The sequence below is a fragment of the Mustelus asterias genome, chromosome 29, assembly GCF_964213995.1.
Source record: "Mustelus asterias chromosome 29, sMusAst1.hap1.1, whole genome shotgun sequence".
Taxonomy (NCBI): Eukaryota; Metazoa; Chordata; class Chondrichthyes; order Carcharhiniformes; family Triakidae; genus Mustelus; species Mustelus asterias.
The window spans coordinates 261872-286155 of record NC_135829.1 but is presented as its reverse complement, the minus strand read 5'-3'; the positions used below and the strand labels follow the sequence as shown (position 1 = coordinate 286155).

Sequence of the window (24284 nt, the reverse complement as noted above, 5' to 3'; positions counted from 1 at the left end):
TAATGGTCACCAGGAAACCATTGTTGTAAAATAAACAATATGATTCATAAATGCTGTTTAGGGAAGTGAATCTGCTGTCCCTACCTACTCTCGTCTGGCCGACATGTGACTCCAGACCCACAGCAACATAGTTAACTCTTAAATGCCCCCTGAAATGGCCTTGCAAGCCACTTAGTTGTATCAAACTGCAACAAAAATGAAATCAGACTGACCTTAATACTGGAAATGATAATGGGAACTCAGCCTTGTCAACCCTGCAAAGTCCTCCTTACTAACCTCCGAGGATCTTGTGCCAAAGATATTCCACAGACCTGTTGAACAAGTCTAATGTAGTCCTATACTCATTGAATCATACTGTAGAGATAATATCCCAGACACCTCCATCACCATCAGCAGAAGTAGCAACACAGTTGCAAGGGAGTTACCCTTGGGAGTTTGACATCAAGTCAAACATTGGCAAGGAAACCTCTTGCTGATTACCATCTACCAGCCACAGATGCCTCCAAACCTGTTGATTATTTCCAGCATTTTGTGTTTTTATTTCAGATTTGCAGCACCAATTGTCGTTTAATTTTGTATTAGTGACTCGATGTTTGCTTTGCTGAGATTAAAATGTTACCAATGCAGTGCATTGCATTCTTGGATTAAGTCAATCAGTGGGTCGGTCACTAACTGATGGTGGTGCTGGTAAAGGTGCTGATTTCACATCTTGTGTTTCATGTAAGTTGATCTTGTGAATTGGCCATATTCACATTTCAGAATGTTAGCATTTTCTTGGTCCCGATGTTTTATTACCAAGTAGTGAGATATGGCTGTCTTTGACTAAGAAGTCAAGGAGAATTTTTTTTTTGTTTTCCAAGGAAGAAGCAACTGCATTTCATACTGGAGGGCAAAGGAAAGAAATCTGGGGTCACCCTGGAGGAGACTAAGGACAGTATAAAGCTTGGAGGTGAGACTGTGGGCCGAGCTGTTCTGAATTATTCTAATAAGGACATCATCTCTGAACAATTGAAGGTACCTACCTCTTAAAGTTACAGATCATTATATTTTGAGTGCCATTTGTATAAGTGCTGTCTTGGTGTCACTGGGCTAATTATATTGCATCAATTTGTTACAGGGGTAGTCACATTGAATCAATATTGATGATTGGTAATACTCTCGATTTCATCCCCAGAAGTTGCTGCAACCCCCACCCCCCCAATGACCAGATCTGTAACTTAACAACACAGCACCCTAGAATTAAACAGCTCTAATTGCTTTTTGTAAACCAAGTTTTGCTCTCTTGGTTGACATGGCTTGGGAATAAAATTCCACACAACCATAATTATTCTTCATTGAAATAATATGTGCAGCACATTATGGCCAGAATTTTCCAGGAGCTGGTGTGGATGCAGGGGCAGAGCGGCATGGCCAGGACCTTCCTGCTCTAGCCTCTGCTCATAGAACAATCTCATGCCATCTCGCCAATTAGCTGACAGACGGGGTTCTCGACCACTCAGCTGTTGAAGGTGACCTTGAGGCGAGTTCAGTGTCATCACCTAACGTGGAAGGAACTGCTGGCGACATGTTTAAATGGCTGTCAACCTCCCAAGCCCTGCTTCAAGATGGTGGCTTGCAAAAAGGCTGTGATCTGTGATCACCCCCAGGAACCTATGACCAGCAACCAGCCTCATCAACCTACGACCACCTCCAAGAACCTGCAACCAGCAACAATCCCCATTAGCTTACAACCACCTCAAAGAACCTGGAACTAGCAGTCAGCTCCATCCACCTGCAAACACCCCAAGAGCCTGCTACCAGTCACATCAGCCTGTGACCACCCCCAATACCTGCGACCACCCCAAATATCTGCAAACAGCAACCAACCCCATTAGGCCATGACCACTTCCCAAGAACCAGTGACCACCCCATCAGCCTACCAGCTCCCATAGTCACCAACCACCCCAAAAACCTGTGAACAGTATCCATTCCTATCAATCTGCAGCCTGCAACTAGTTGACCACACATGATCTATGCACCAAAACCGCAGTGGAAATCTGCTAATCGACATGGCAGAAGCAAGATTGTGGGTGGCCCCACGATTCAGTCATGATTCCCTGCATGTTCTCCTTCAGGAAACTTGGATATCCTCTTCCGCAGGGCCAGAAGGAGGAAATCTCACCACCTAACCAAGCAAACCTGGATGGAGGTCACAGAAGTCAGCAGCTGAGGGATTGTTTGGAGAAACTGGCTACAATGCCGCCATCAGATCCAAGATTTTCTCAATCCTGCCAGGGTGAGTGACAAACTTTAGTTTCCTTTGGTGGGATGGGGGGGGGCAACAAGTTAATTAGAGTGATGGTATGGATGCTGGGGAGGAAGAGCCTACCATGTTAGTGGAAATGGGTAGAGTTAACTGGTTGCTCTTGGAAAGAAATACCTATCGCTGTCAGGGTGTGCAAGCCTGGCTCTGTCAACCTGCACAAAGTCGGTTCAGAATGATCCAGTGCCACATATTTGCAATTGGCCACAGACACCACAGCAACTTTGCAAAGTGATTGTGTTTGCTGTAGTGCAGCCAATGACATTATTCTCCTGTGTTCCCACAGGAGAAAAGATCCCAGAATGCCAGGGAGAGGGCTTGAACACTGGGATTCCAATGACTCAATAGAGGAAGCTCTGCTGCTGACAGGTTACCAGGGGGGCAGACCCATTACAGGTCGTGAGGCTGAAGTTCAATTACAGGAGGGAGAGTTGCCTAAGAAGCTGGAATGAAACATGGTTATGCCAGCTAGACTGCAGACATCTATATGAGTTGTAGCTGATACTGTGAGATCTTGGCTTAAGGAGTGAGAAACACTGATCATTCTGTTCTCTCTTGTAGGTCGACCACAGGAAAAGAGAGTTGACTTCTCCAGGGGCACTTGTCCGCCTCTGAGGAGAAGGAGGGGATGTCAAAATGCAACATCAAACCATTCCCCAGTACTTTCCACTATGGGTATGTGCTCACAATGAGATTCAAGGAGCACCGCATGTACGCTAGATCAGATGTTGGAGGCTGTGGCAGCCGATGCCACTGATTGGGAGGATATGCCCATGCTGTGCACCGGTCTGATATCGTGCCTCTGGAATCATCCGTGAGGTGGCTGGAAATGCAGAATGACATACATGACGATTTTGCAGAGTTTCCAGAGGGTATCCGTATTCTGGCTTTGGAAGTGGAGGAGTCCATCCAGGCTGTGAGTGCTGTGATCTCCCCTCTCGTCTACGTGCGTGGCTTCTTCCATCGAGAAGTTGGCAACCCTTATGGAAAGCAAACACCCAGCAGACTAGTCAATGAATGCTGCTATTGCCTTGCATCTAAGCTCAAGAGAGCAGTGACAAGGTGAGAAGGGATGAGTTTCCCCCAGATCCTCATATTTCTCAGGTCAGCAGGAAGGTGTGTGTGTTTTACAAGGGAGGAGAAGCCTTCTGCTTCTGATGGTGTCTCTTGGTGCTCCAAAAGTGGACAGCAGTTCCTCAGCCTCTCTGCTATTGATACAAGTGCCTCAAGTTACTACAATGACGGAACAGCTCCAGCACTTGTGCAGGAGATCCTCAGCTTTCTAGAGCCCATTAGGTCTCAGACAGCCAGAAGATGGCCAGCAAGATCAACACAGGCCACTGGGCAGCAAGGTCAATAGTTTGACAGCGAAAGGGGAACACCACACAGGAACCCAGATAAATGATTTAAGAAAATGTTCTGGATCTATTTGTGCCTCTGTGTTCAGAAAATAATTTATCTCTGCTTGTGTGTTGTTAATGTAATAAATGTATGATTTTGTTGATTAATGTTTCCATCCATGTTGGTAGCCTTCCAATAGTGCTAGAGTGACATATTATTAGTTTAGGGGCTGGCTGGAGATTAAGCAAAAATTGTGAGTATGATATGCCTTTGAGCTTCCCTTGTTCTGAGCAGCCCCTTATGTCTGTCAACATGTTCGAGCTCCATATCAGTTTCCTCATCTGAGGTTGCCTCGCATTCTACCATGACCTTAACAGCCAGAGTCTCCCCGTGTACTGCTAAGTTTTTTTACTCATTCGTGGGACATGGGCGTCGCTGGCTGGCCAGCATTTATTGCCCATCTCTAGTTGCCCTTGAGAAGGTGGTGGTGAGCTGCCTTCTTGATCTGCTGCAGTCCATGTGCTGTGGGTTGACCCAAAATGTCATTAGGGAGAGAATTCCAGAATTTTGACCCATTGACTGTGAAGGAACGGCGATATATTTCCAAGTCAGACTGGTGAGTTGAATGAAACGCCACTATCTGGCTAACACTTGTTGTGGCATATTGAAGAGTTCCATCTGAATATTATTTTGAGGAGACTGATGGCCTGCCCAATCAGTTGTAGTGTCACAGTGTGGCTCACATTATAATGTTTCTCTGCCTCACTCTTTGGATTCTTCACTGGCATCAGTAGTCATCTCTTCAGTGCAGCGCCAGAAAATTAAGCAGTGTGACTACTCCGAGGGTAAAGAGCACAGACCTACAGCATCCATTGGCCATGATGGCAGACAAGTTGAGAGAATGAAATTACTTCCAATTAATGAAGGCCGCTGGCTGGACCGTGGGAGCCTTGATGGGCAAATGCATGCAGTCTATGCACCTTGAGGAATCCAGGCATGGTACCAAAACCTCTGGATCTCTTGGTTTAACTGTCCACAGCAATTCAGAGTCTGATGAAGAGGGCATCTGTCACTACCTTGATGCAATGATGTGTGACTGATGGGAGATGCCACACAAGTCGCCAGTGGGCCCCTGGATTGAATCAGAGTAGAAATTCAGGACCACAATGATCTTGAGAGTGGGCAGCATTGAATGGTCACCAATGCAATCAGAACTCATCTCATCCGCCATCGTGACACACAGATTGGCCATGACCTCTCGGGACAAATACAGTCTTTAGCAACACTGCGGCTTCGACATCAGTAGGTCATTCATCTCTTGTCTATAGATCTTGGCCACTATATATCCTTGCCTCCCCATTGGTCTCAGTTCCTGGTCTTCTCTGTAGTCTTGTTTCCCCAACGCTGCCACTGCAGATGGAAATGTGGTCACTGCTGTCTGGATTTGTGAGCCTTCACCTTCACATCCACCGCACCCCTCCCCCCACCCCCCCAACCCAACTCCAGAAATCAATCCAATGATTGAGCTTTAAGGAGTCTTTAAGGATTTAACTGATATCTTTAAGGATATTTGGACAGGCTAAACAAATGTGCTAGAACATGGCAGATGGAATATAATGTGAATAAGTGTGAAGTTATCCACTTTGGTAGCAAAAACAGCAAGGCAGAATATTTCTTAAATGGTGAGAGATCAGGAGTGTTGATGTCCCAAAGGGACCTGGGTGTCCTTGTCACTAAAATGCTGGTGCAACAAGAAATTAGCCCTTCTTCACGAGGGGATTTGAGTAAGGAGTAAATATGTCTTGCTGTAATTATTCTGAGCCTCAGTGGAACCACACTTGGAGTACTGTGAACAGTTTTGGTCTCCTTATCTAAGGAAGGCTGTATTTAGCATAAAGGGAGTGTAGCAGAGGTTCACCAGACTAATCCTTAGGAAGGTAGGATTGTCCTATGAGTGTTGATTGAAACATCTGGCTCTGTATTCGCCAGAGTTACAAAGAAGGAAAGAGGATCTCATTGAAACTTACAAAATTCATACTGGGCGTGACAGGGTAGGTGTGGGTTCAGATGTTTTCCCTTGTTGATGAGTCCAGAACCCGACGACACTGTCCCAGAATAAGGGACAGGCCATTTGAGACTGAGATGCAGAGGAATTTCTTCATTCAGAGGATGATGAATCTTTGGAATTCTCTACCCCAGAGGGCTGTGGAAGCTCAATCATTGGATTGATTTCTGGCTACCAATGACATGAAGGGATCTGGAGATAGTGGGGAAAAAAAGGTGTAAGAGGCAGATGATCTGCCTGAATGGCAGAGCAGGCTCGATGGGCTGAATGGCCTGTTACTGCTCCTCTTTCACAAGTTCCAATGTTCCATTCAGTAAAATCTTAGGAAAGAAAATCCGGGATTAAGGTTGTTAACATGCCTGATATCTGTTTGTATGCGAATAAGTAGTTTGAGGCTGATTATTAAAAGTCCATCCTGTGTAATGTGCAGCATAAAGTATGAAATTCTAGCCTATTCTCTGGTGAGCTGTAATGGGAGATTCTTAGTCCAATTGCTGGGATGATGTATAAATAGATAATTTTGCATGTTGCAAGAACCTTTCTCCTGAAGCTATGTAATAAAAATCTAATTGGTGTGAAATGCTTATTGAAGTCAGGTCATTATTTACCATTCATTCTTATTATACAAATCATTTTATTTTTCTTATACAAAACTTAAAGAATTGTTGCTGACCTGTGTTTCAATTTAGTCCAGATTTCTGAGATTAAGGTCTCCTCTGTTTATTACTTGTAATGGTCCGACATAAAATTGGACAGACTCATCTAATTTAACAGCATAAGACTGTACGTCAGCATATATTAATATAAAACAGAGTCATAGAATAGTGTGTGTGACAAATAGAAAATTTGACTCTGAACGAAGTAAAGTGTGCTGCTCTGCATTGTACTTTTGGACAAAGTAGCAAGTGCTTTGTACCTGACCTCTGTTATGATCAAGATGGGAGACAATCTCTCGTTCCGCCACTCTGTGGGTCACAACATCTATTTAAATGATTTTCCACCAAGCTACACTGCTAAATCTGTGCTTTACCTGTTAGTCTTAGACTGACCATTCACTGCTCAAGTTTCTTTAATCAACAAAATTATTATTAAAACCAGTTTTATCAAGCAGAAAGGCAAAGCTTATTAGCATACAATGTGAAATGGAAAGTATGATAATTCTTTCTAATACCTTAACTCCCACTCACTCAGTCACACACACACACGCATGCACCAAAATAATGAAATAGAGGTATTCGCCACAAGGTTAAAGGCCAACCAGTCATCCAGGGAAAAGGATAAATAGTGGAGTCCTTGAAATAGCATCCAGGTTATACAGTTAGTTACTCAGCATTGGTACATAAAACAATCGATGACTCTTACACTAGTTTTCAAGTAGACTTCAAGGAAACTTGCAAACACTCAATTTCAGCGTGAGAGCAACTTCGGAGCAACTTCCGCTACCTTTTGCTTGGGATTAGGTCAGGGGCTTTAGAAGCTGTTGTCTTCATAAGAACATCTGGCCCCTCGAGCCTGCTCCGCCATTCAATAAGATCATGGCTGATCTTTTTGTGGACTCAGCTCCACTTACCCTCTATCCATTACATTACCCGCAACACTGTGCACCTTTATCTTATGTAGCAGTCTTTGGTGCGGCACCTTGTCAAATGCCTTCTGGAAATCCAGATACACCACATCCACAGGTTCCCCATTGTCCACTGTACATGTAATGTTCTCAAAGAATTCCACCAGATTAGTCAAACATGACCTGCCCTTCATGAACCCAGGCTGCGTCTTACCAATGGAACAATTTATATCCAGATGTCTCGCTATTTCTTTCTTGATGATAGATTCAAGCATTTTACCTACTACAGAAGTTAAGCTAACCGGCCTATAGTTACCCACCTTTTGTCTACCTCCTTTTTTAAACAGTGGCATCACATTTGCTGTTTTCCAATCTGCGGGAACCACCCCAGAGTCCAGTGAATTTTGGTAAATTACCACTAGTTGCATTTGCTATTTCCCCCGCCATGTCTTTTAGTACCCTGGGATGCATTCCATCAGGGCCAGGAGACGTGTCTACCGTTAGCCCCATTAGCTTGCCTTTTTCATGATAATGATCAGCATCTTTACCCAACCAGCTGATCCTTTCTTCTGCAAAGCAAAATCAAAACCAGCTTTTTAAACACAGTTTCCCAGTCATGTTTTGTTGCCAAAGCCAAAACCCACCACGTGATCCTTTTATAAACATTCCACCAGGTTCAGGAGATTTCCAACTTACTTAAAACTGCTTAATTATCTTTTGTTGTAAAATGCTCTATTTTTGAGGAACAACAGCAACCAATGTCTTTGCATTAACTCTTCAAGGGTTAGTGTCTTATAAAGAACACAAATGCTTCCATAATGTTCTTATCCCTTGAAGATGAACTATTTTTTGTGACACCTGAAATTAATTGACATTATATGCAAAAAGTATCAATTGATGTAAATCTACTCCTCAGAACCTAGGTTTTAATTTAACATTTGATTTGAGACCCAGTTCTTGCTCTTCGCCCTTCAGATACCTTTGCTATTACTTTAAATGTGTGAACTAAAGGCTGGGCCATTATCTTCTCGGGGATGATTTTAAAAAATTAAGTAATGACAATGGCTTCAAATGTTTGCAATTTAAATCTAAAATTTGTGAACCAATTGCAGTTCAAGTTTATAATTGGGTCATCGCATTCGTGCATTAACATAATTTACTTACAAGAACTAACAAACAGTACATATTTTGTGCAACTGTACAACATTTTCGGTGAGAATGCTGTAGTTACGTTTGATTACTGATCTCTAAATTTAATTGGGCTTTGCTAGTGAAGAGGCGCCAATTTCATCTGGTTATTTCTCTGTTTAGAAGTGACTTATACACATTTCTACTGAACAGTAACAAAAGAATTGCATGAATCCAGCATCTTTCAATATCAATGCATTGTTTTACAGAGTGATTAAATGAGATTTTACCCAATACTGCATTTCCAGTCTTGCCATGGAAAATGCAAAGCACAAGGTAGCATTTTCGTATTTTTGGGGTACACCTTCATGTATCATCTAGAACTCTGAAGGTGGCATTGAGGGCAGAGGGTGCAAGGTGTGGACAGACCAAACAAATGTATATTTAACTATATAATAGTTATTATTTGATAAATCTTTCCTTTTTCTTCTCCCATGTTGCAATCAGGAAACAAAGACATTTTGCCAAGTATATGTGCAGGAACTGGTTAAAGATGCTGCTCTTATTGATGTTAAAAATGAATCTCTGCAGAAACTCTGGCCACAGATCTTCATCGAACTGGTGCGAGATTGTGTAATCCAGATGAGCAATAAAAACTCCCACATGAAACTGTGCCTGAAAAGCATAATGGACCAGAAATGAAGAGAACAGCAGGACCACATTTAAGCTCTAGTTCAGCATCATTCATCCTCTACCACAGTACCTGATGCAGTCAAACCTGAATCACAGAATCTCCATTTACAAAGATTTTTGATGACAAAGGATTACTTCTTCAGGATTTGTTCTTCATTGGAAAGAGTATAATCAAATTACAAATTTTAACAAACGAGGATTAAGAAACTAAGACATCAAAGAGGATGAGAGTGTGCACGTGAAAAGGAAGCCAAAGCCATTCTTAAACTAGTCTTCCATCCTAGCTGCTGATATACTGTGAGAACACTGCAGCAGAACGCACTATTCTCCATAGATATTCAGGGACTCACAGGAGTGAGCACATTCTATATTACCTGCTGACTTTATCCCTTTGTGGGTTTAATCCAAAATATGTTGATTGAATGTTTTCTCCTAATATGTTAAGGTGCGTTGGGACTGGGGGGTTCCTCAAACCAGAGTTTACAGTGTATTCAAGGTCACTGTTTTCTCTCTTTATTGACAGTGTAGGTGTATGGATACACCTGTTTAGTGGAGATCTCTGTCAGCTAGTAGATTATTATAAGGCAGTGGGCCCCAGCATTTTAATGATGAAATTTGATGAATTGTGTGTCAGCTGTGGCTCAGTTAATAGAGCTCTCATGTCCAAGTCAGAAGGTTCTGAGGTCAATCCCATTCTGGAGACTTGACAGTACTGAGTACAATACTGATAGAGGTGCTGATGTTCAGATGAGACATTGAATTAAAGCCCCTTCAGTGCCCTTAGGTGGATGTAAAAGATTCCATGGCACAATTCTGAAGATGAGTTGGAGTGTCATCCCTGGTGTCCTGGTCAATATTTATCTCTCAGTCAACATCACAGAAGTATATTATATGGTCATTATGGTCATTGCTGTTTGTGGGGACTTTTGATTACAAATTAGCTGCCACATTTCCTGCATCACATGTCCTTCAATGGCTGGAAAGCACTTTGAGATGTGGTGGTCGCGAAAGGCACTATATACATGCAAGTCTTGGCACACCCCCTGCTGTGGGTTTCCTGGCACTGTGGGGTGGCTTCAATGGGAATTTGCACTGACAGTGGCAGGACCAGAAGATCCCGCCCCTAGCAAACGGTGCGCCACTTCACACCACCAAGAAAAACGCTGAGGGGAGGCCAGAGAATCTTGCCTTTTTGTTTTCAACTCGGGTGACCTCTTGTCTGGTTTTGAATCGGATAATCAGTTTTCGGTTAATCCTTCTTGCTAAGTGTGAGAGTTGAAAACTGAACATAAAATTACTTGCTTAATTGCAGAAGTTATTTCTTTTTAAGTTTCTTAGTATGTGTCTAAGCCTGTTTCAGAATTGTGTGTATATGGCTGAGCCTGTTTAAAGTTATGTGTATGACAGAACCTGCTTCAGGGTGGTGTGTGCGCATGCACAGTGTGTATGTAAGCCTGTTTCAGCTTTACACATTTGTGACTGGGCTTGTCTTACATGTGTGCAAGTGGATCTATTCTTTGTGAATTGCTTTTTTGTAAGTTTCCCCCACACTGTCTGGCTTTGGACTGGGCATAAACTGGAAGCCCGGTTTGGGGGAGCATGATTTCTGCACTGGTTGTGCTTCATGTTCTTTGTGTTGTTTTGTCTGGCATCAATATTAACTGTCAAATGGAATGGAAAGCAGTATATTAAGGCAAAACCTTATGGATGCTGGATCTGAAACAAAAGCAGAAAATCCTGGAAAATCTCAGCAGGTCTGACAGTATCTTTGGAGAGAGAAAAGAGCCTACGTTTCAAGTCAGAATGAGGGCTCTGGCGGAGGGTCATCCAGACTCGAACCATTGGCTCTATTCTCTCCACAGATGCTGTCAGACCTGCTGCGACTTTCCAGCATTTTTTGCTTTTGCAGTATGTTTGCCAAATCCATTTCACCCGACTGAATGCAGGATTGCGGTGTTTCTGTGTGTTTTAATAGACTACTGCAAGAAATCGAGCAAGTAGTGCACATTACTTAGATAATGTTCAATGTTTTAACACAGCCAATGTCAGCTAGCACTGCAACCAAAGGAGACCATTCTGCTCCTAGATCCTGTTCTACTATTCAGTTAGATCATGGTTGATCTGTACCTCAACTTCAGTTGACTACAGATCCTTTGTTAATCTAATCCAACTAAAATCTATAAATCTTATCGAAAGTAAGGTTTCAATTTGGTACCCATGCTGCTATCTGATATTGACTATGTTAAACTTAAAATATTATCCAATTATGTGCTAATTTAAAAGTCAATTAATAACAAAAGTTTCAATGACAGACCTTAGGGAGCAGCTATTTATCGTATCAAGGGAGCACCCATCATGAATTTGATTTGGTGCAGGACACACATTATATCCAATTCAATGCTTTAGTTCCTATGTGCCACTGCATACATGTTAGATCATGTTACATGCGCAGTGATGTTGCACATGTTAGTTCCTAGATTTTCAATTCTCTTCTACACAAGGTTACAATTAATTTTAGTGAAAAAAACCTGAGGTGTACTTCTTTTCAGTTTCTTCTTTGGAAAGTTGACATATTTTCCCCTAATTTGTGCTTTGACAAATGGAGATTGGTTGTGCATGTTACATGGATGTCTTGTTGCACAATGAGGATTGCTATCTGAGAGAAACCCATAATTAACCAGAATGCAATGGGATTTGTAGATTATGTTAAAATGTTTCTCATTTCAGTAATTATTAGAACTTACAATTAAAGGTTAGTAAGTTGATACTATTCTGATTTTGATCATAAAACATTGACCCTTATCTGCTACTATAAATATATGCTAATTGAGAGACTCCTTTCATTAATGTAATGCACTGATTTTCAGAAATTCACATTTGCTAGCTCACTGTTTATTTCTCATCCTTTCTTGTTCAATACTGGTTCCAAAGTGAGATGATTAAAGTTTGTTTCAAATTGATTAAAATTGTTGTTTCATTGTCACCGCCACGATTTGAAAATTCTCCACTACCAAAGCCACTCCCACAAGCAGGCACATACAACATACAACCTATGAACCAAAATGTAATTTAGTTGGGATGTCGCATGTTGAGGGTAAACAATAAACCTCTGGCTTGTTTCTCAGTATCTTGCATTTATATATGACCTTTCATATTACAGCATACCCCAAAATGCTTCACAGCCAATTCCAATTTTTGAAGTGAAGCCACTGTAGAAAATCATGTTTATTAAGAAATATAAAATTAATGGAAGCCGATAATGTTTAAACTTTTGAAAATTATTGGAAGGATAAACTCATTGCTATTTTATTAGCAGACCAACAAAACCACCTCCACTATGTGTTCCCTTCAATGCACTCTCTCCCACCCTCCCCACCCACATTAAAGTCGAATTGTAACCACGTGATGTCACTGCAGAGGGAAAATCTAGTATTTGATGAGGAGAGGGTATGGAAATCAATGTTTGGTGAGGAAAAAACTGTCAGAAAAATTAAACCATATGGCATTAAAGGGCAGCATTGATCCAAAATATAGCTAAGGACTGGAAAACAAAGAGTATTGGTGAAGTTTTCCTTTCAGGGAAATATTGACCCAGATCTTCCAGTCTCCAAATTGTCGAAGACCGATATGCTGTAAGACCTCACCGAAGTCCTGACGCACTGACCTCCATGTGAATTTCCCAGGAAGCTTCAACTTCTAATAAACAATTCCCCTGTTCCCCAGGACCCACCTCAAAAGTCTCTGACTTAGAGTTGGAAACCTGGGAGAGATCCATGGTGTTATAATGTAACCAATGGCAAAATGATGTGGTGGTCAGCTGACCTGGTATAAATAGAATGCAGATGGGAATTTAGTTATTTTATTGCTTGCTACTGGAGTATCCTTCATGCTGGTTCAACATTGGTAGCAGATGAAAACCCACCGTAGCTTGGTGCTTTTTTTGTAAGGCGGTGCTACAGACTCAGGATATAACCATGGCAGAAGGTAAAAGCAAACTTAAGTCATTTGATTATCCCCCTGTCTTTTTGGATGCCAAACCATACCAGCAATGGAAGGCAGAGGTGGAAATACGGACCCTTGTTACTACAATACCGAGGCAAAAGCAAGCTATGGCCTAGCTTTGTCGCTTCTGGCTAGAAGTAAGGTAATGAGCAAAGTTTTTTCTGACTGGACTGCAGATGCCCTAAATAAAGTAGAAGGGTTATAGCTCCTGTTGCAATATTTAGATAAATTTTATCAAAAGTATGTCAGCCAGAATTCTCCCATCTGCCTGCCACTGGGAATTCTAGCGGGCAGAGGACAAACCATGTAAAGGTCCATTGAATTCTGGCGGGAATCTCCGGTTTTTAGGCGAGCACGGCCGGAGAATCCCACTGGTGCTTTTTGAGAATTATGAGGGGTGGATTATTTTTGACAGGATTAGAAGACAAGAAAACCAGTCCAAGGAGGACTATATCATGGAATTTGATACGGGCTAAAACAGACTAATGAAATTTAATTTGGAGATTCTAGATGTGGTATTGGCCTTTAAGTTGTTGGACTGTACATGTCTCAGATGGATAGTCTTCTGGTAATGATGGGAGTACAATTTAACGGAAGAGAGCCCCTCTTTGATCAAATGGTAACATCATTAAAAAAGCTTTTTGGGAAATAATCATTCCCCACCACTTTTTCAAATTCAAATCAAAATGCACCTCGAGTAGAGGATTGACGTTCGCGGTAGAGTTAAACTCCGAGCTCGATGCAATGGTGGAACCGTTTAATCGGTTTAAGGCAGAAGTCCAGCAAGTCTTGGGCAACACACCAACCAACTGGCCTAGAATTACAAATACTAAACAACAAAGGGGTGAAGGAGCCTCTGAATTCGGGGAGCGACTCTTCAGAGTATACCAAGAATGCTCAGGAATGCCCGAAGCTGCCCGAACAGATAGGGCCTGTGTTGTACAGACATTCAGAGACGGGCTGTCACCAGCTCACCAAAAAATCCTCAAAATGGGGGTTATCAGTGCCCGGGATTATGATGAATTAGTAGAATGGGCATCTGGAATTAGGGACGGGCCAGATAAAAAAACCATACCCACGAATCAAACAGGAAAATGTCAGTATCACCAATGGGGATGCTAGACTGAAAAGTACTTGTTACAATTGCGGAAAACCAGGCCACTTCGCCCGAGATTGTAGGGCTCCAAAGGGAGACAAAAGAAAGGTGCCTACCTGCCAATTTTGTAATAAGGAGGGCCACACCGAGGCCGCATGTTGGAGCAAACACGGAAGACATAGTCAGGTTTCTTCCGCAAACACGGAAGGGACAAACTGACGAGGGGCAGCCCCCGCGAGTTTGGGTAAGAGGAGGATAGAATCTACGTGTCTGCACTGGTAGGGGCCAGACAATGTGAAATGCTGGTGGACACGGGAGCCTCCATATCTATCACTGACCTACCCTTGCCCACAACTAACAAAATGATCTACGTAAGATGAATGAACGGACAGAAAACCCCTGCCTCCTTAAGCGAAACCACCCTAGTAGAAATTAATAACCTGTATATACCGATGCGATTTTATGTATGTAAAAATAATGAAGGAACTGTTATGGGAAATGGCCTAATGAAAGAATACGAAGTCTTAATAGACTGCGGGAAGGGTGAATTGATTTGGCCCTGACCCGACGGGAGAAAGGACAGAACAGGAACATACGTAAACCATTTAGGAATCGTCCATGCAGCATCTGCAACAGGACGCGACTGGAAGTTAGAAGGTAATGGATTGTTTCCACACAGGAAAGTTAGTGAGATTTCGCAAGTCCAGGTAAACAACCTTCAAACAACCGCACAACCACAAACAGACCATTGTCCGCAGCAAACTACGTAGCCTTCAGGAGAACAGTGACCACGGCACCACACAACCCTGCCACAGCAACCTCTGCAAGACATGCCGGATCATCGACACGGATGCCATCATCTCACGTGAGAACACCATCCACCAGGTACACGGTACATACTCTTGCAACTCGGCCAACGTTGTCTACCTGATACGCTGCAGGAAAGGATGTCCCGAGGCATGGTACATTGGGGAGACCATGCAGACGCTACGACAACAGATGAATGAACACCACTCGACAATCACCAGGCAAGACTGTTCTCTTCCTGTTGGGGAGCACTTCAGCGGTCACGGGCATTCAGCCTCTGATCTTCAGGTAAGCGTTCTCCAAGGCGGCCTTCACGACACACGACAGCGCAGAGTCGCTGAGCAGAGACTGATAGCCAAGTTCCGCACACATGAGGCCAGCCTCAACCAGGATCTTCGGTTCATGTCACGCTATCTGTAACCCCCACAACTGGCCTGGACTTGCAAAATCTCTCTAACTTTCCTGTCTGGAAACAATACACATCTCTTTTAACCTGTGCTTAATGCTCTCTCCACTCACATTGTCTGTACCTTTAAGACTTGATTAGCTGTAAAGACTCACATTCCAATCATTATTCATGTAAATTGAGTTTGTGTCTTTGTATACCCTGTTTGTGATCAGAACTCCCACCCACCTGACCAAGGAACAGCCAGTTCCGAAAGCTAGTGGCGTTTGCTACAAATAAACCTGTTGGACTTTAACCTGGTGTTGTGAGACTTCTTACCTGGTTTTCATTAACTCAAGGTTAACTCATTGGTATCTCACTCAATCCTGGGGAGTCGGTAACCTCAAACGTTAACTAGAACAAAAATAATGAACCATTGGAACTTTTTGTTCCTGTGGAAATAAGAAGGTGACAGTTTGAGGACCTCAAACAGGCGACACGTCCACTGCTCTGTCATGTAGCCCGGTTTGGGGCTCTGGTACTGGCTGAAGCTGCTGCCTGGGAAACCGGGCTCTTTAAGCGGCGATTGTTGTGTTCTCGGAGTCCGCCAGAGGGCAATGGGATCCGGGTCCAGCAGCTGCAGCCGGGCCGGGTGCTTCAGGAAAGCAGAGCGGAATCAGTGAGTGTCGGGGAATTCGGGAAGCGCCGGGAATGTCGCCAGTACTGAATGAGGAGCGGCTCTGATCCTCCAGACCTGAACCCTGGTGATCAGCCCAGGTACACAGATTTTTGGTGGCAGCAATAAAAACGTGTTTAAATTGCCGAGCCGGTGAGAGATTTCTACTCGGTTCCTGCTGCTCCTGACTTTGTGGAGTATAAATTGTGAAAGTCAGGGGATCCTCAGGTGGAAGCACCATTTGATTCTGCCAAAAGGAAACTGCTTTTCTCCCAGATCCGAGTAGAGGTCAGATGGGGTTTGACTTCTGATGTTTAGCGCTCCATAAATTGCAACAGTAAATTCTACCAAATTACTTTTAGATACAGTTACCACCCTGATTCTTCTTGCCCTGAGATAGGCAGCTTTACATCATAAACTCGGTTGTACAGACTCCTCATACACACCGATTCTCTTAATCTCAGTTTAAAACTATCAGACAGAATTCTGTCTGATTACAGAACTAATCGTAAAATCATAGAAACCCTACAGTGCAGGACCTGGCTATTCAGCCCATCACCTATCCCCGCAATGAAGTTTTCCACTTAAAATGTAAACTTGCCTTTCTTGAGCTGGTCCAGTGGCAGAACGTCCAAGGCTTCATCTCTTGGCTGTGTTGAGTTAATATTGTCTCTACTGAGACCTCGAGTTGATTTCGGTGCCTTGGAGGAGAGTAATGTCTCTAAATTTGCCGATGATACCAAGCTCAGTGGAAAGGTAAACTGTGGAGTGGACGCAGAGAGGCTGCAAAGAGATATGGACAGATTAAATGAGTGGGCAACAAGATGGCAGATGGAGTATAATTCAGGGAAATGTGAAGTTATTCACTTTGGTTGTAAGAATAAAAAATAGTTTTTTGGAAGTGTGTGAAACTTACAAATGTTCAAAGTAACGTGGGGATGCTCATATAAGAAGCCTGATCTTTGTACTGGGGAAATGGAATCAATCCTGACGAATGGGATAAACCATCACTTAGAAAGGCATGGATTAATCAAAGACAGTCAGCATGGAAAAGAAAGTGTCTGTCATGGTTGATTGAACTTTTTGGGAATTGATGACGGTAGTGCAGTTGATGTGGTCTACATAGATTTTACACGGCTTTTGGCAAGATCCTATGTGGCAGACTGGTTAAAAACATAAAAGCCCATGGGATCCAGGGGAATGTAGCATGTTCCAGAAAGATTGGCTCAGTGGCAGGGAACATGGACTTTAGTAAAGCCTTCGATAAGGTTCCTCATGGCAGGTTGATACAGAAGGTGAAGTTATATGGGATCCGAGGTGAGCTGGTAAAATGGGTACAAAACTGGCTTGGGCATAGAAAGTGGAGAGTAGCAGTGGAAGGGTACCTTTCCAACTGGAGGTCTGCGACAAGCAGTGTTTGATGTGGAAATGCCGGCGTTGGACTGGGGTAAACACAGTCAGAGTTTTAACAACACCAGGTTAAAGTCCAACAGGTTTATATGGTAGCAAATGCCATTAGCTTTCGGAGCCCTGCTCCTTCGTCAGATGGAGTGGAAATCTGCTCACAAACAAGGCACACAGAGACACAAAATCAAGTTACAGAATACTGATTAGAATGCGAATCTTTACAGCTAATCAAGTCTTAAAGATACAGACAATGTGAGTGGAGGGAGCATTAGGCACAGGTTAAAGAGATGTGTATTGTCTCCACACAGGACAGCCAGTGAGTCACAAGCAGTGTTTCACAAGGGTCAGTGAAGATCATAGAATCACTACTGTGCAGAAGGAGGCCATTGCTTTCTGTTAGTTAACCAATCCTCTATCCATGCTAATACATTACCCGCAACACAGAAGGAGGTGGCGAAAGTAAACATTGGTCCTTTCGAGGATGAGAAGGGGGATGTAATAACTGGAAATGAGAAAATGGCTGAGGCATTGAACAGGTATTTTGTGTCGGTCTTCACAGTGCAAGACACAAATAACATTCCAAAAATTGATGACAGGAAGGCTATGGCAGGTGAGGACTTAGAAACTAACATTATCACGAAAGAGGTAGTGTTGGGCAAGTTAATGGGGCTAAAGGTAGACAAGTCTCCTGGTCCTGATGGAATGCATCCCAGGGTACTGAAAGAGATGGTGAGAGAAATAGCAAATGCACTTGTGCAATTTACCAAAATTTGCTTGATTCACAGATTGGAAAACAGCAAATGTGACGCCACTGTTTAAAAAAGGAGGTAGACAAAAGGCAGGTAACTATAGACCGGTTAGCTTAACTTCTGTAGTAGGGAAAATGCTTGAATCTATCATCAAGGAAGAAATAGCGAGACATCTGGATATAAATTGTCCCATTGGTAAGACGCAGAATGGGTTCATGAAGGGCAGGTCATGTTTGACTAATCTGGTGGAATTCTTTGAGAACATTACATGTACAGTGGACAATGGGGAACCTGTGGATGTGGTGTATCTGGATTTCCAGAAGGCATTTGACAAGGTGCCGCACCAAAGACTGCTACATAAGATAAAGGTGCACAGTGTTGCGGGTAATGTAATGGATAGAGGGTAAGTGGAGCTGAGTCCACAAAAAGATCAGCCATGATCTTATTGAATGGCAGAGCAGGCCCGAGGGGCCAGATGGCCTACTCCTGCTTCTAGTTCTTATGTTCTTTATTCGGCCCATTGAGCCTGCACCAATAACGTTCCCACCCAAACTCTATTTACCTTGCTAGTCCCCCTGACACTAAGAATCAATTTAGCACGGCCAATCCAACTAACCCGCACATCTTTGGACTGTGGGAGGAAACCGGAGCACCCGGAGGAAACCCATGCAGACACGGGGAGAACGTGTAAACTCCATACAGACAGTGACCCAAGCCAGGAATCGAATCCAAGTCCCTGGCGCTGTGAGGCAGCAGTGATAACCACTGTGCCATCGTGCTGGGGCCTCTGTTGTTTATTTGGAGGAAAATGTAGGTGGTCTGATTAGTAAATTTCCAGATGATACAAAAATTGGGGGAGTAGCGGATGGTGAGGAGGATTGTCAGAGGATACAGCAGGATATAAATCAGTTGGAGTTCTGGGCTAAAAGATGGCAGATGGAATTTAACCCGGACAAATGTGAGATGATGCGATTTGGAAGGTCTACTGTAGAAGGAAAGTATACAGTAAATGGTAGAGCCCTTAGAAATATTAGCATACAGAGGGATCTAGGTGTGCAGATCCACAGTTCCCTGAAGGTGACAACTCAGGTGGACAAGGTGGTCAAGAAGGTGTATGGAATGCTGGCCTTCATCAGTCAGGGCGTTGAGTACAGGAATTGGAAAATCATGTTGCAGCTGTATAAGACTTTGATTAGGCTGCATTTGGAGTGTTGTGTACAATTCTGGCCGCCACACTACTGGAATGATATTGATGCATTGTGTGGTGAACCACTGTAGTTGTCTATTTATGTGATAGTTTATGTGATATGCCTGGACACGCCCCTGCTGCCTCAATCCGGGGCTCCACCCTTCTCGGGGTATAAAGGTGACTGCTCTCCACCCCTTTTGCCTCAGTTCGGATTAGCTATCGGTTCGGGAGTGTTCCGGTTCTTTGTTAATAAAAGCCTGTTATTTCGCAACAACGAGTCTTTGCATAATCAATGGTGCATCAATTATATTAACAAAAATCTTGGGATGGAGCAACTCCTGAAACCGGATAAATTGGACTTGGATCCACAGGCTCGTGGGGCCTCAAACTCTTTTGATCACTGGCTGCGCTGCTTTGAGACCTTCATCGCTTCCTCCTTCTCCGTCGTCGTAACCGACATCGACAAACTACACGTGCTCCACGCCCGCGTCAGCGCTCACGTCTTTGCGATGATCCGAGATGCGGAGACCTACCAGGAGGCAATCGATCTCCTAAAGAGTCAGTATAACCGGCAGCCGAATGAAGTCTATGCCAGACATCTGCTGGCCACTCGCAGACAGCAGCCCGGGGAATCGACTGAACAATTCCTGCGCGAGCTGCGTGCACTCGGCAGAGCCTGCAACTGCAAGGCCGTTTCAGCCGCCCAAAACGCCGATGACCTGATCAGAGATGCCTTTGTCGCGGGCATCAGGTCGACCTATATCCGGCAGCGTCTGCTGGAACAAGGTGGGCTGGACCTGAAGAAAACTGTGGAGCTTGCCGGCTCGCTGGAGGTGGCTTTCCGGAACCTCGAGGCCGACACCCCCGACCACGAGGGCGCACCGTGGACACCATGACCGCAGCCATCTCTGTACCCGGGAGGGCCGCAAACCTACGCCACGCCCCGTCCCGCGCCGAACTGACCACTGCGGCAGTCTCCGGAGGCCCGAGATGCTACTTCTGCGGCCTGGAGAAGCACCCACGGCAACGCTGCCCGGCGAAAGATGTGACCTGCTCTGGCTGCGGTAAGAAGGGCCATTACCTGAAAGTTTGCAGGGCAAAACCGGCCCACAGGCCCAGCAGCGCCGCGTGCGATCTGCGGGAGGCACCGTCTTCGACGCCATCGGCCGCGTGCAATCCGCAGGAGCCACTATTTTGGACGCCATCGACCGCGTGCGACCCACGGAGGCCACCATCTTGGACGCCATCAGCCACGTGCGACCCACGGGAGCCGCCATCTTGGATGACGTCAGCCGCGTGCAAGTCACGGGGGCCACCATTTTGGGAACCGTCCACCACATCGCCTACTCCGACGGTGGCCTCGGTCGCGTTGGACCAGTCCAGGCCTCATCAACTCGCCTGGTCTATGATGGACATCAAGGTAAACGGCCACACTACTAACTGCTTATTTGACAGTGGGAGTACGGAGAGTTTTATCCACCCTAACACGGTGAGGTGCTACGCACTGCCAATACTGCCAATGCAGCAATCAATCTCCATGGCTTCGACGTCCCAGTCGGTGAATGTCCTCGGCTATTGTGTGGCAACTCTGACTGTATGGGGCACGGTGTACGAGAAGTGCAGGCTCCTCGTGCTGCCACAGCTCTGCGCTGCCGTACTACTGGGGCTAGATTTCCTGTGTCACCTTGGGAGCGTCACCATGGTGTATAATGGGCCTTTTGCCCCAGTCTCCGTCCAAAATCCACAGCTACTAGACCAGCCACCGCGCACCACCTGTGGTCTCTCGACCCTTAAAGTCGCCCCTCCCTCGCTCTTTGAACACCTCACCCCCGACTGCAAGCCCATTGCCACCAAAAGCAGAAGGTACAGCGCTGAAGATAGAGCGTTTATTAAGTCCGAGGTGCGACGCCTCCTGGGGGAGGGGATCATTGAGGCCAGTACCAGCCCCTGGAGAGCCCAAGTGGTGGTTATTAAGACTGGGGAGAAACATCGCATGGTTATTGACTACAGTCAGGCCATCAACCGATGCACGCAGCTGGACGCGTATCCCCTTCCCTGCATATCTGACATGGTCAATCAGATTGCACAATATCGGGTATTCTCCACCATTGATTTGAAGTTTGCATACCACCAGCTCCCTATCCACCCGGAAGACCGCCAATACACTGCCTTCGAGGCGGATGGCCGTCTCTATCACTTCCTTCGGGTCCCCTTCGGCGTCACCAACGGGGTCTCGGTTTTCCAGCGTGAGGTGGACTGAATGGTGGACCAGAACGGGCTGCGGACCACCTTCCCGTACCTGGATAACATCACCATCTGCGGCCATGATCAGCAGGACCACGACGCCAACCTCAAAATTCCTCCACACTGCAGCACTCCTCAACCTGACCTATAATAAGGAGAAGTGCGTATTCCGCACATGCCGCCTCGCCATCCTTGGTTGCGTCCCGGAAATCCTGAGGTGGGAGGGAGAGGAGCCTGAGGTAGCGGTACATATTGGTACCGCTGATGTGGGTAGGAAGGGAGAAGGGGTCATGAAAAGGGAGTACAGGGAATTAGGGAGACAGCTGAGAAAGAGGAAAGCAAAGGTAGTAATCTCAGGATTACTGCCTGTGTCACGGGAAGGTGAGGGCAGGAATGGAGTGAGGTGGAAGATGAATGTGTGGCTGAGGGACTGGTGCAGGGGGCAGGGATTCAGGTTCCTGGACCATTGGGACCTCTTTAGGGGCAGGGGTGATCTGTATACAAAAAACGGGTGGAACTTGAATCACAGGGGGACCAATATCCTGGCCGGTAGGTTGGCTAAGGCTACTGGGGAGAATTTAAACTAGATAGGTTGGGGGGAGGGGAGCTAGAAGAGTTGACTAGGATCAAGGAACTAATTGATGGGGGGGAGGATGCAGGGGTAAGGGGAATTACAAAATTAATGGTAGAGGAGAGGGTGCAAGTGAATGAAGGCGGTAATTTAGATAAGGGAGTAGAGGGAGAGGGTGTTCGCGACTCATCAAAGCGGGTCCAGATAAAAGCTGGAATAAGGACACTTTGCCTGAATGCACGAAGCATTCGGAACAAGGTAAATGAGTTGATGGTGCAAATCAGCACAAGTGGGTATGATCTAGTGGCCATTACAGAAACGTGGCTGAAAGGTGACCAGGACTGGGAGATGAATATCCAGGGGTATCAGGCGTTTAGGAAGAATAGACAGGAAGGAAAAGGTGGTGGGGTCGCGCTATTAATAAGAGATAATATCAGGGTAGTACTGAGGGATGACATAGGCTCTGAGGAACAAAACGTGGAATCATTATGGGTAGAGATGAGGAATAGTAGAGGGAGAAAGACACTAGTAGGTGTGGTATATAGGCCCCCAAATAATAATGTTGAGGTAGGGAGGGCTATAAACAAGCAGATAAGGGATGCGTGTAAAAACGGAACGGCAATAATCATGGGGGACTTCAACATGCACATTGACTGGCAGACTCAAGTCGGTAAGGGTGGAATGGAGGAAGAGTTCTTAGAAGGCTGTCGGGATAGTTTCCTTGAACAGCATGTTACGGAACCGACGAGGGAACAAGCTATTTTGGATCTGGTATTGTGTAACGAGGTAGGTAGAATTAAGGATCTTATTGTGAAGGACCCTCTTGGGTCTCGTGACCACAATATGGTCGAATTTCTGATTCAGATGGAAGAGGAGAAAGTTTGGTCCCAAACCAGTGTCCTCTGTTTGAACAGAGGGAAATATGATAGGATGAGGGATGAATTGGCTAAGGTAGACTGGGAGAGCAGGCTGGCAGGTAGGATAGCTGAGGAACAGTGGAGGATTTTTAAGGAGATCCTTTTCAGTTCTCAGCAAAAATATATTCCAGCAAAAAACAAGGATTGTAAGAAAAGGGAGAACCAGCCGTGGATAACGAAGGAAATAAAGGAGAGTATTAAAATAAAAACAGCTGCGTACAGAGTGGCCAAAAATAGTGGAGAAACAAGTGATTGGGAAAAATTTAAGAAACAACAAAGAGAGACTAAGAAAGCGATAAAGAAAGGAAGGATAGACTATGAAGCTAGGCTAGCAATTAATATAAAAAATGATAGTAAAAGTTTTTATAAATATATAAAAAGGAATAGAGTGGCTAGAGTGAATGTTGGACCCTTGGAGGACGAGAGGGGGGAGTTAATAGTGGGAAATGAGGATATGGCTGAGTCTTTAAATAAGTTTTTTGTGTCGGTCTTCACGGTGGAGGACACAAATAGTTTGCCAAATATTAACGATAGAGGGTTGGCAGCAGGAGAAATACTTAATACAATTAATGTTACCAGAGAGGCAGTGCTGGGTAGACTAATGGGACTGAAGGTGGACAAGTCCCCGGGTCCAGATGGAATGCATCCCAGGGTATTGAAAGAAATGTCAGAGGTAATAGTGGATGCGTTAGTGATTATTTATCAAAACTCGTTGCATTCTGGGGTAGTGCCGGTTGATTGGAAAACGGCTAATGTTACGCCGCTGTTTAAAAAAGGGAGACAAAAGGCGGGTAACTATAGGCCGGTCAGCTTAACGTCTGTAGTAGGGAAAATGCTGGAATCCATTATTAAAGAGGAGATAGCAGGGCATCTGGATAGAAATGGTTCGATCAATCAGACGCAGCATGGATTCATGAGGGGAAAGTCGTGCTTGACGAACATGTTGGATTTTTATGAAGATGTGACTAGGGCGGTTGATGGAGGAGAACCGGTGGATGCGGTGTTTCTGGATTTCCAAAAGGCGTTTGATAAGGTGCCCCATAAAAGGCTGCTGAAGAAGATTAGGGCACACAGAGTTGGGGGTAGTGTGTTAAAGTGGATTGGGGACTGGCTATCCGACAGGAAGCAAAGAGTCGGAATAAATGGGT

The 24284-nt window shown here is 44.7% G+C and overlaps 2 protein-coding genes and 1 long non-coding RNA gene across 7 annotated transcripts in view; 2 read left to right on the top strand and 1 right to left on the bottom strand.

Annotated features, from left to right (window-relative positions):
• Positions 1-12049, top strand: part of lrrc49 (leucine rich repeat containing 49) — a 240418-nt gene extending 228369 nt beyond the window's left edge. For 2 of the 4 annotated variants that reach the window (XM_078199863.1, XM_078199861.1), the window contains 2 exons: positions 861-1014; positions 8908-12049. In XM_078199863.1, coding sequence (XP_078055989.1) covers positions 861-1014; positions 8908-9102 — 349 coding nt within the window. In that variant the 3' untranslated portion in view covers positions 9103-12049. Of the gene's footprint in view, positions 1-860; positions 1015-1117; positions 1235-2114; positions 2181-8907 lie in introns of those variants that run through there. The other 2 variants (XM_078199862.1, XM_078199864.1) reach the window with 2 other exon arrangements.
• Positions 1-15992, bottom strand: part of LOC144480439 (uncharacterized) — a 32953-nt gene extending 16961 nt beyond the window's left edge. The window contains exon 1 of one of the 2 annotated variants that reach the window (XR_013495666.1): positions 15723-15992. This is a non-coding gene — a long non-coding RNA (uncharacterized LOC144480439). The remainder of the gene's footprint in view (positions 1-15722) is intronic. The other variant, XR_013495665.1, reaches the window with a different exon arrangement.
• Positions 15993-16033: 41 nt separating this feature from the next.
• Positions 16034-24284, top strand: part of LOC144480398 (thrombospondin type-1 domain-containing protein 4-like) — a 226786-nt gene continuing 218535 nt past the window's right edge. Inside the window, exon 1 of the mRNA XM_078199803.1 lies at positions 16034-16160. The gene's annotated coding sequence lies outside the window, so the exon portion shown is untranslated. The remainder of the gene's footprint in view (positions 16161-24284) is intronic.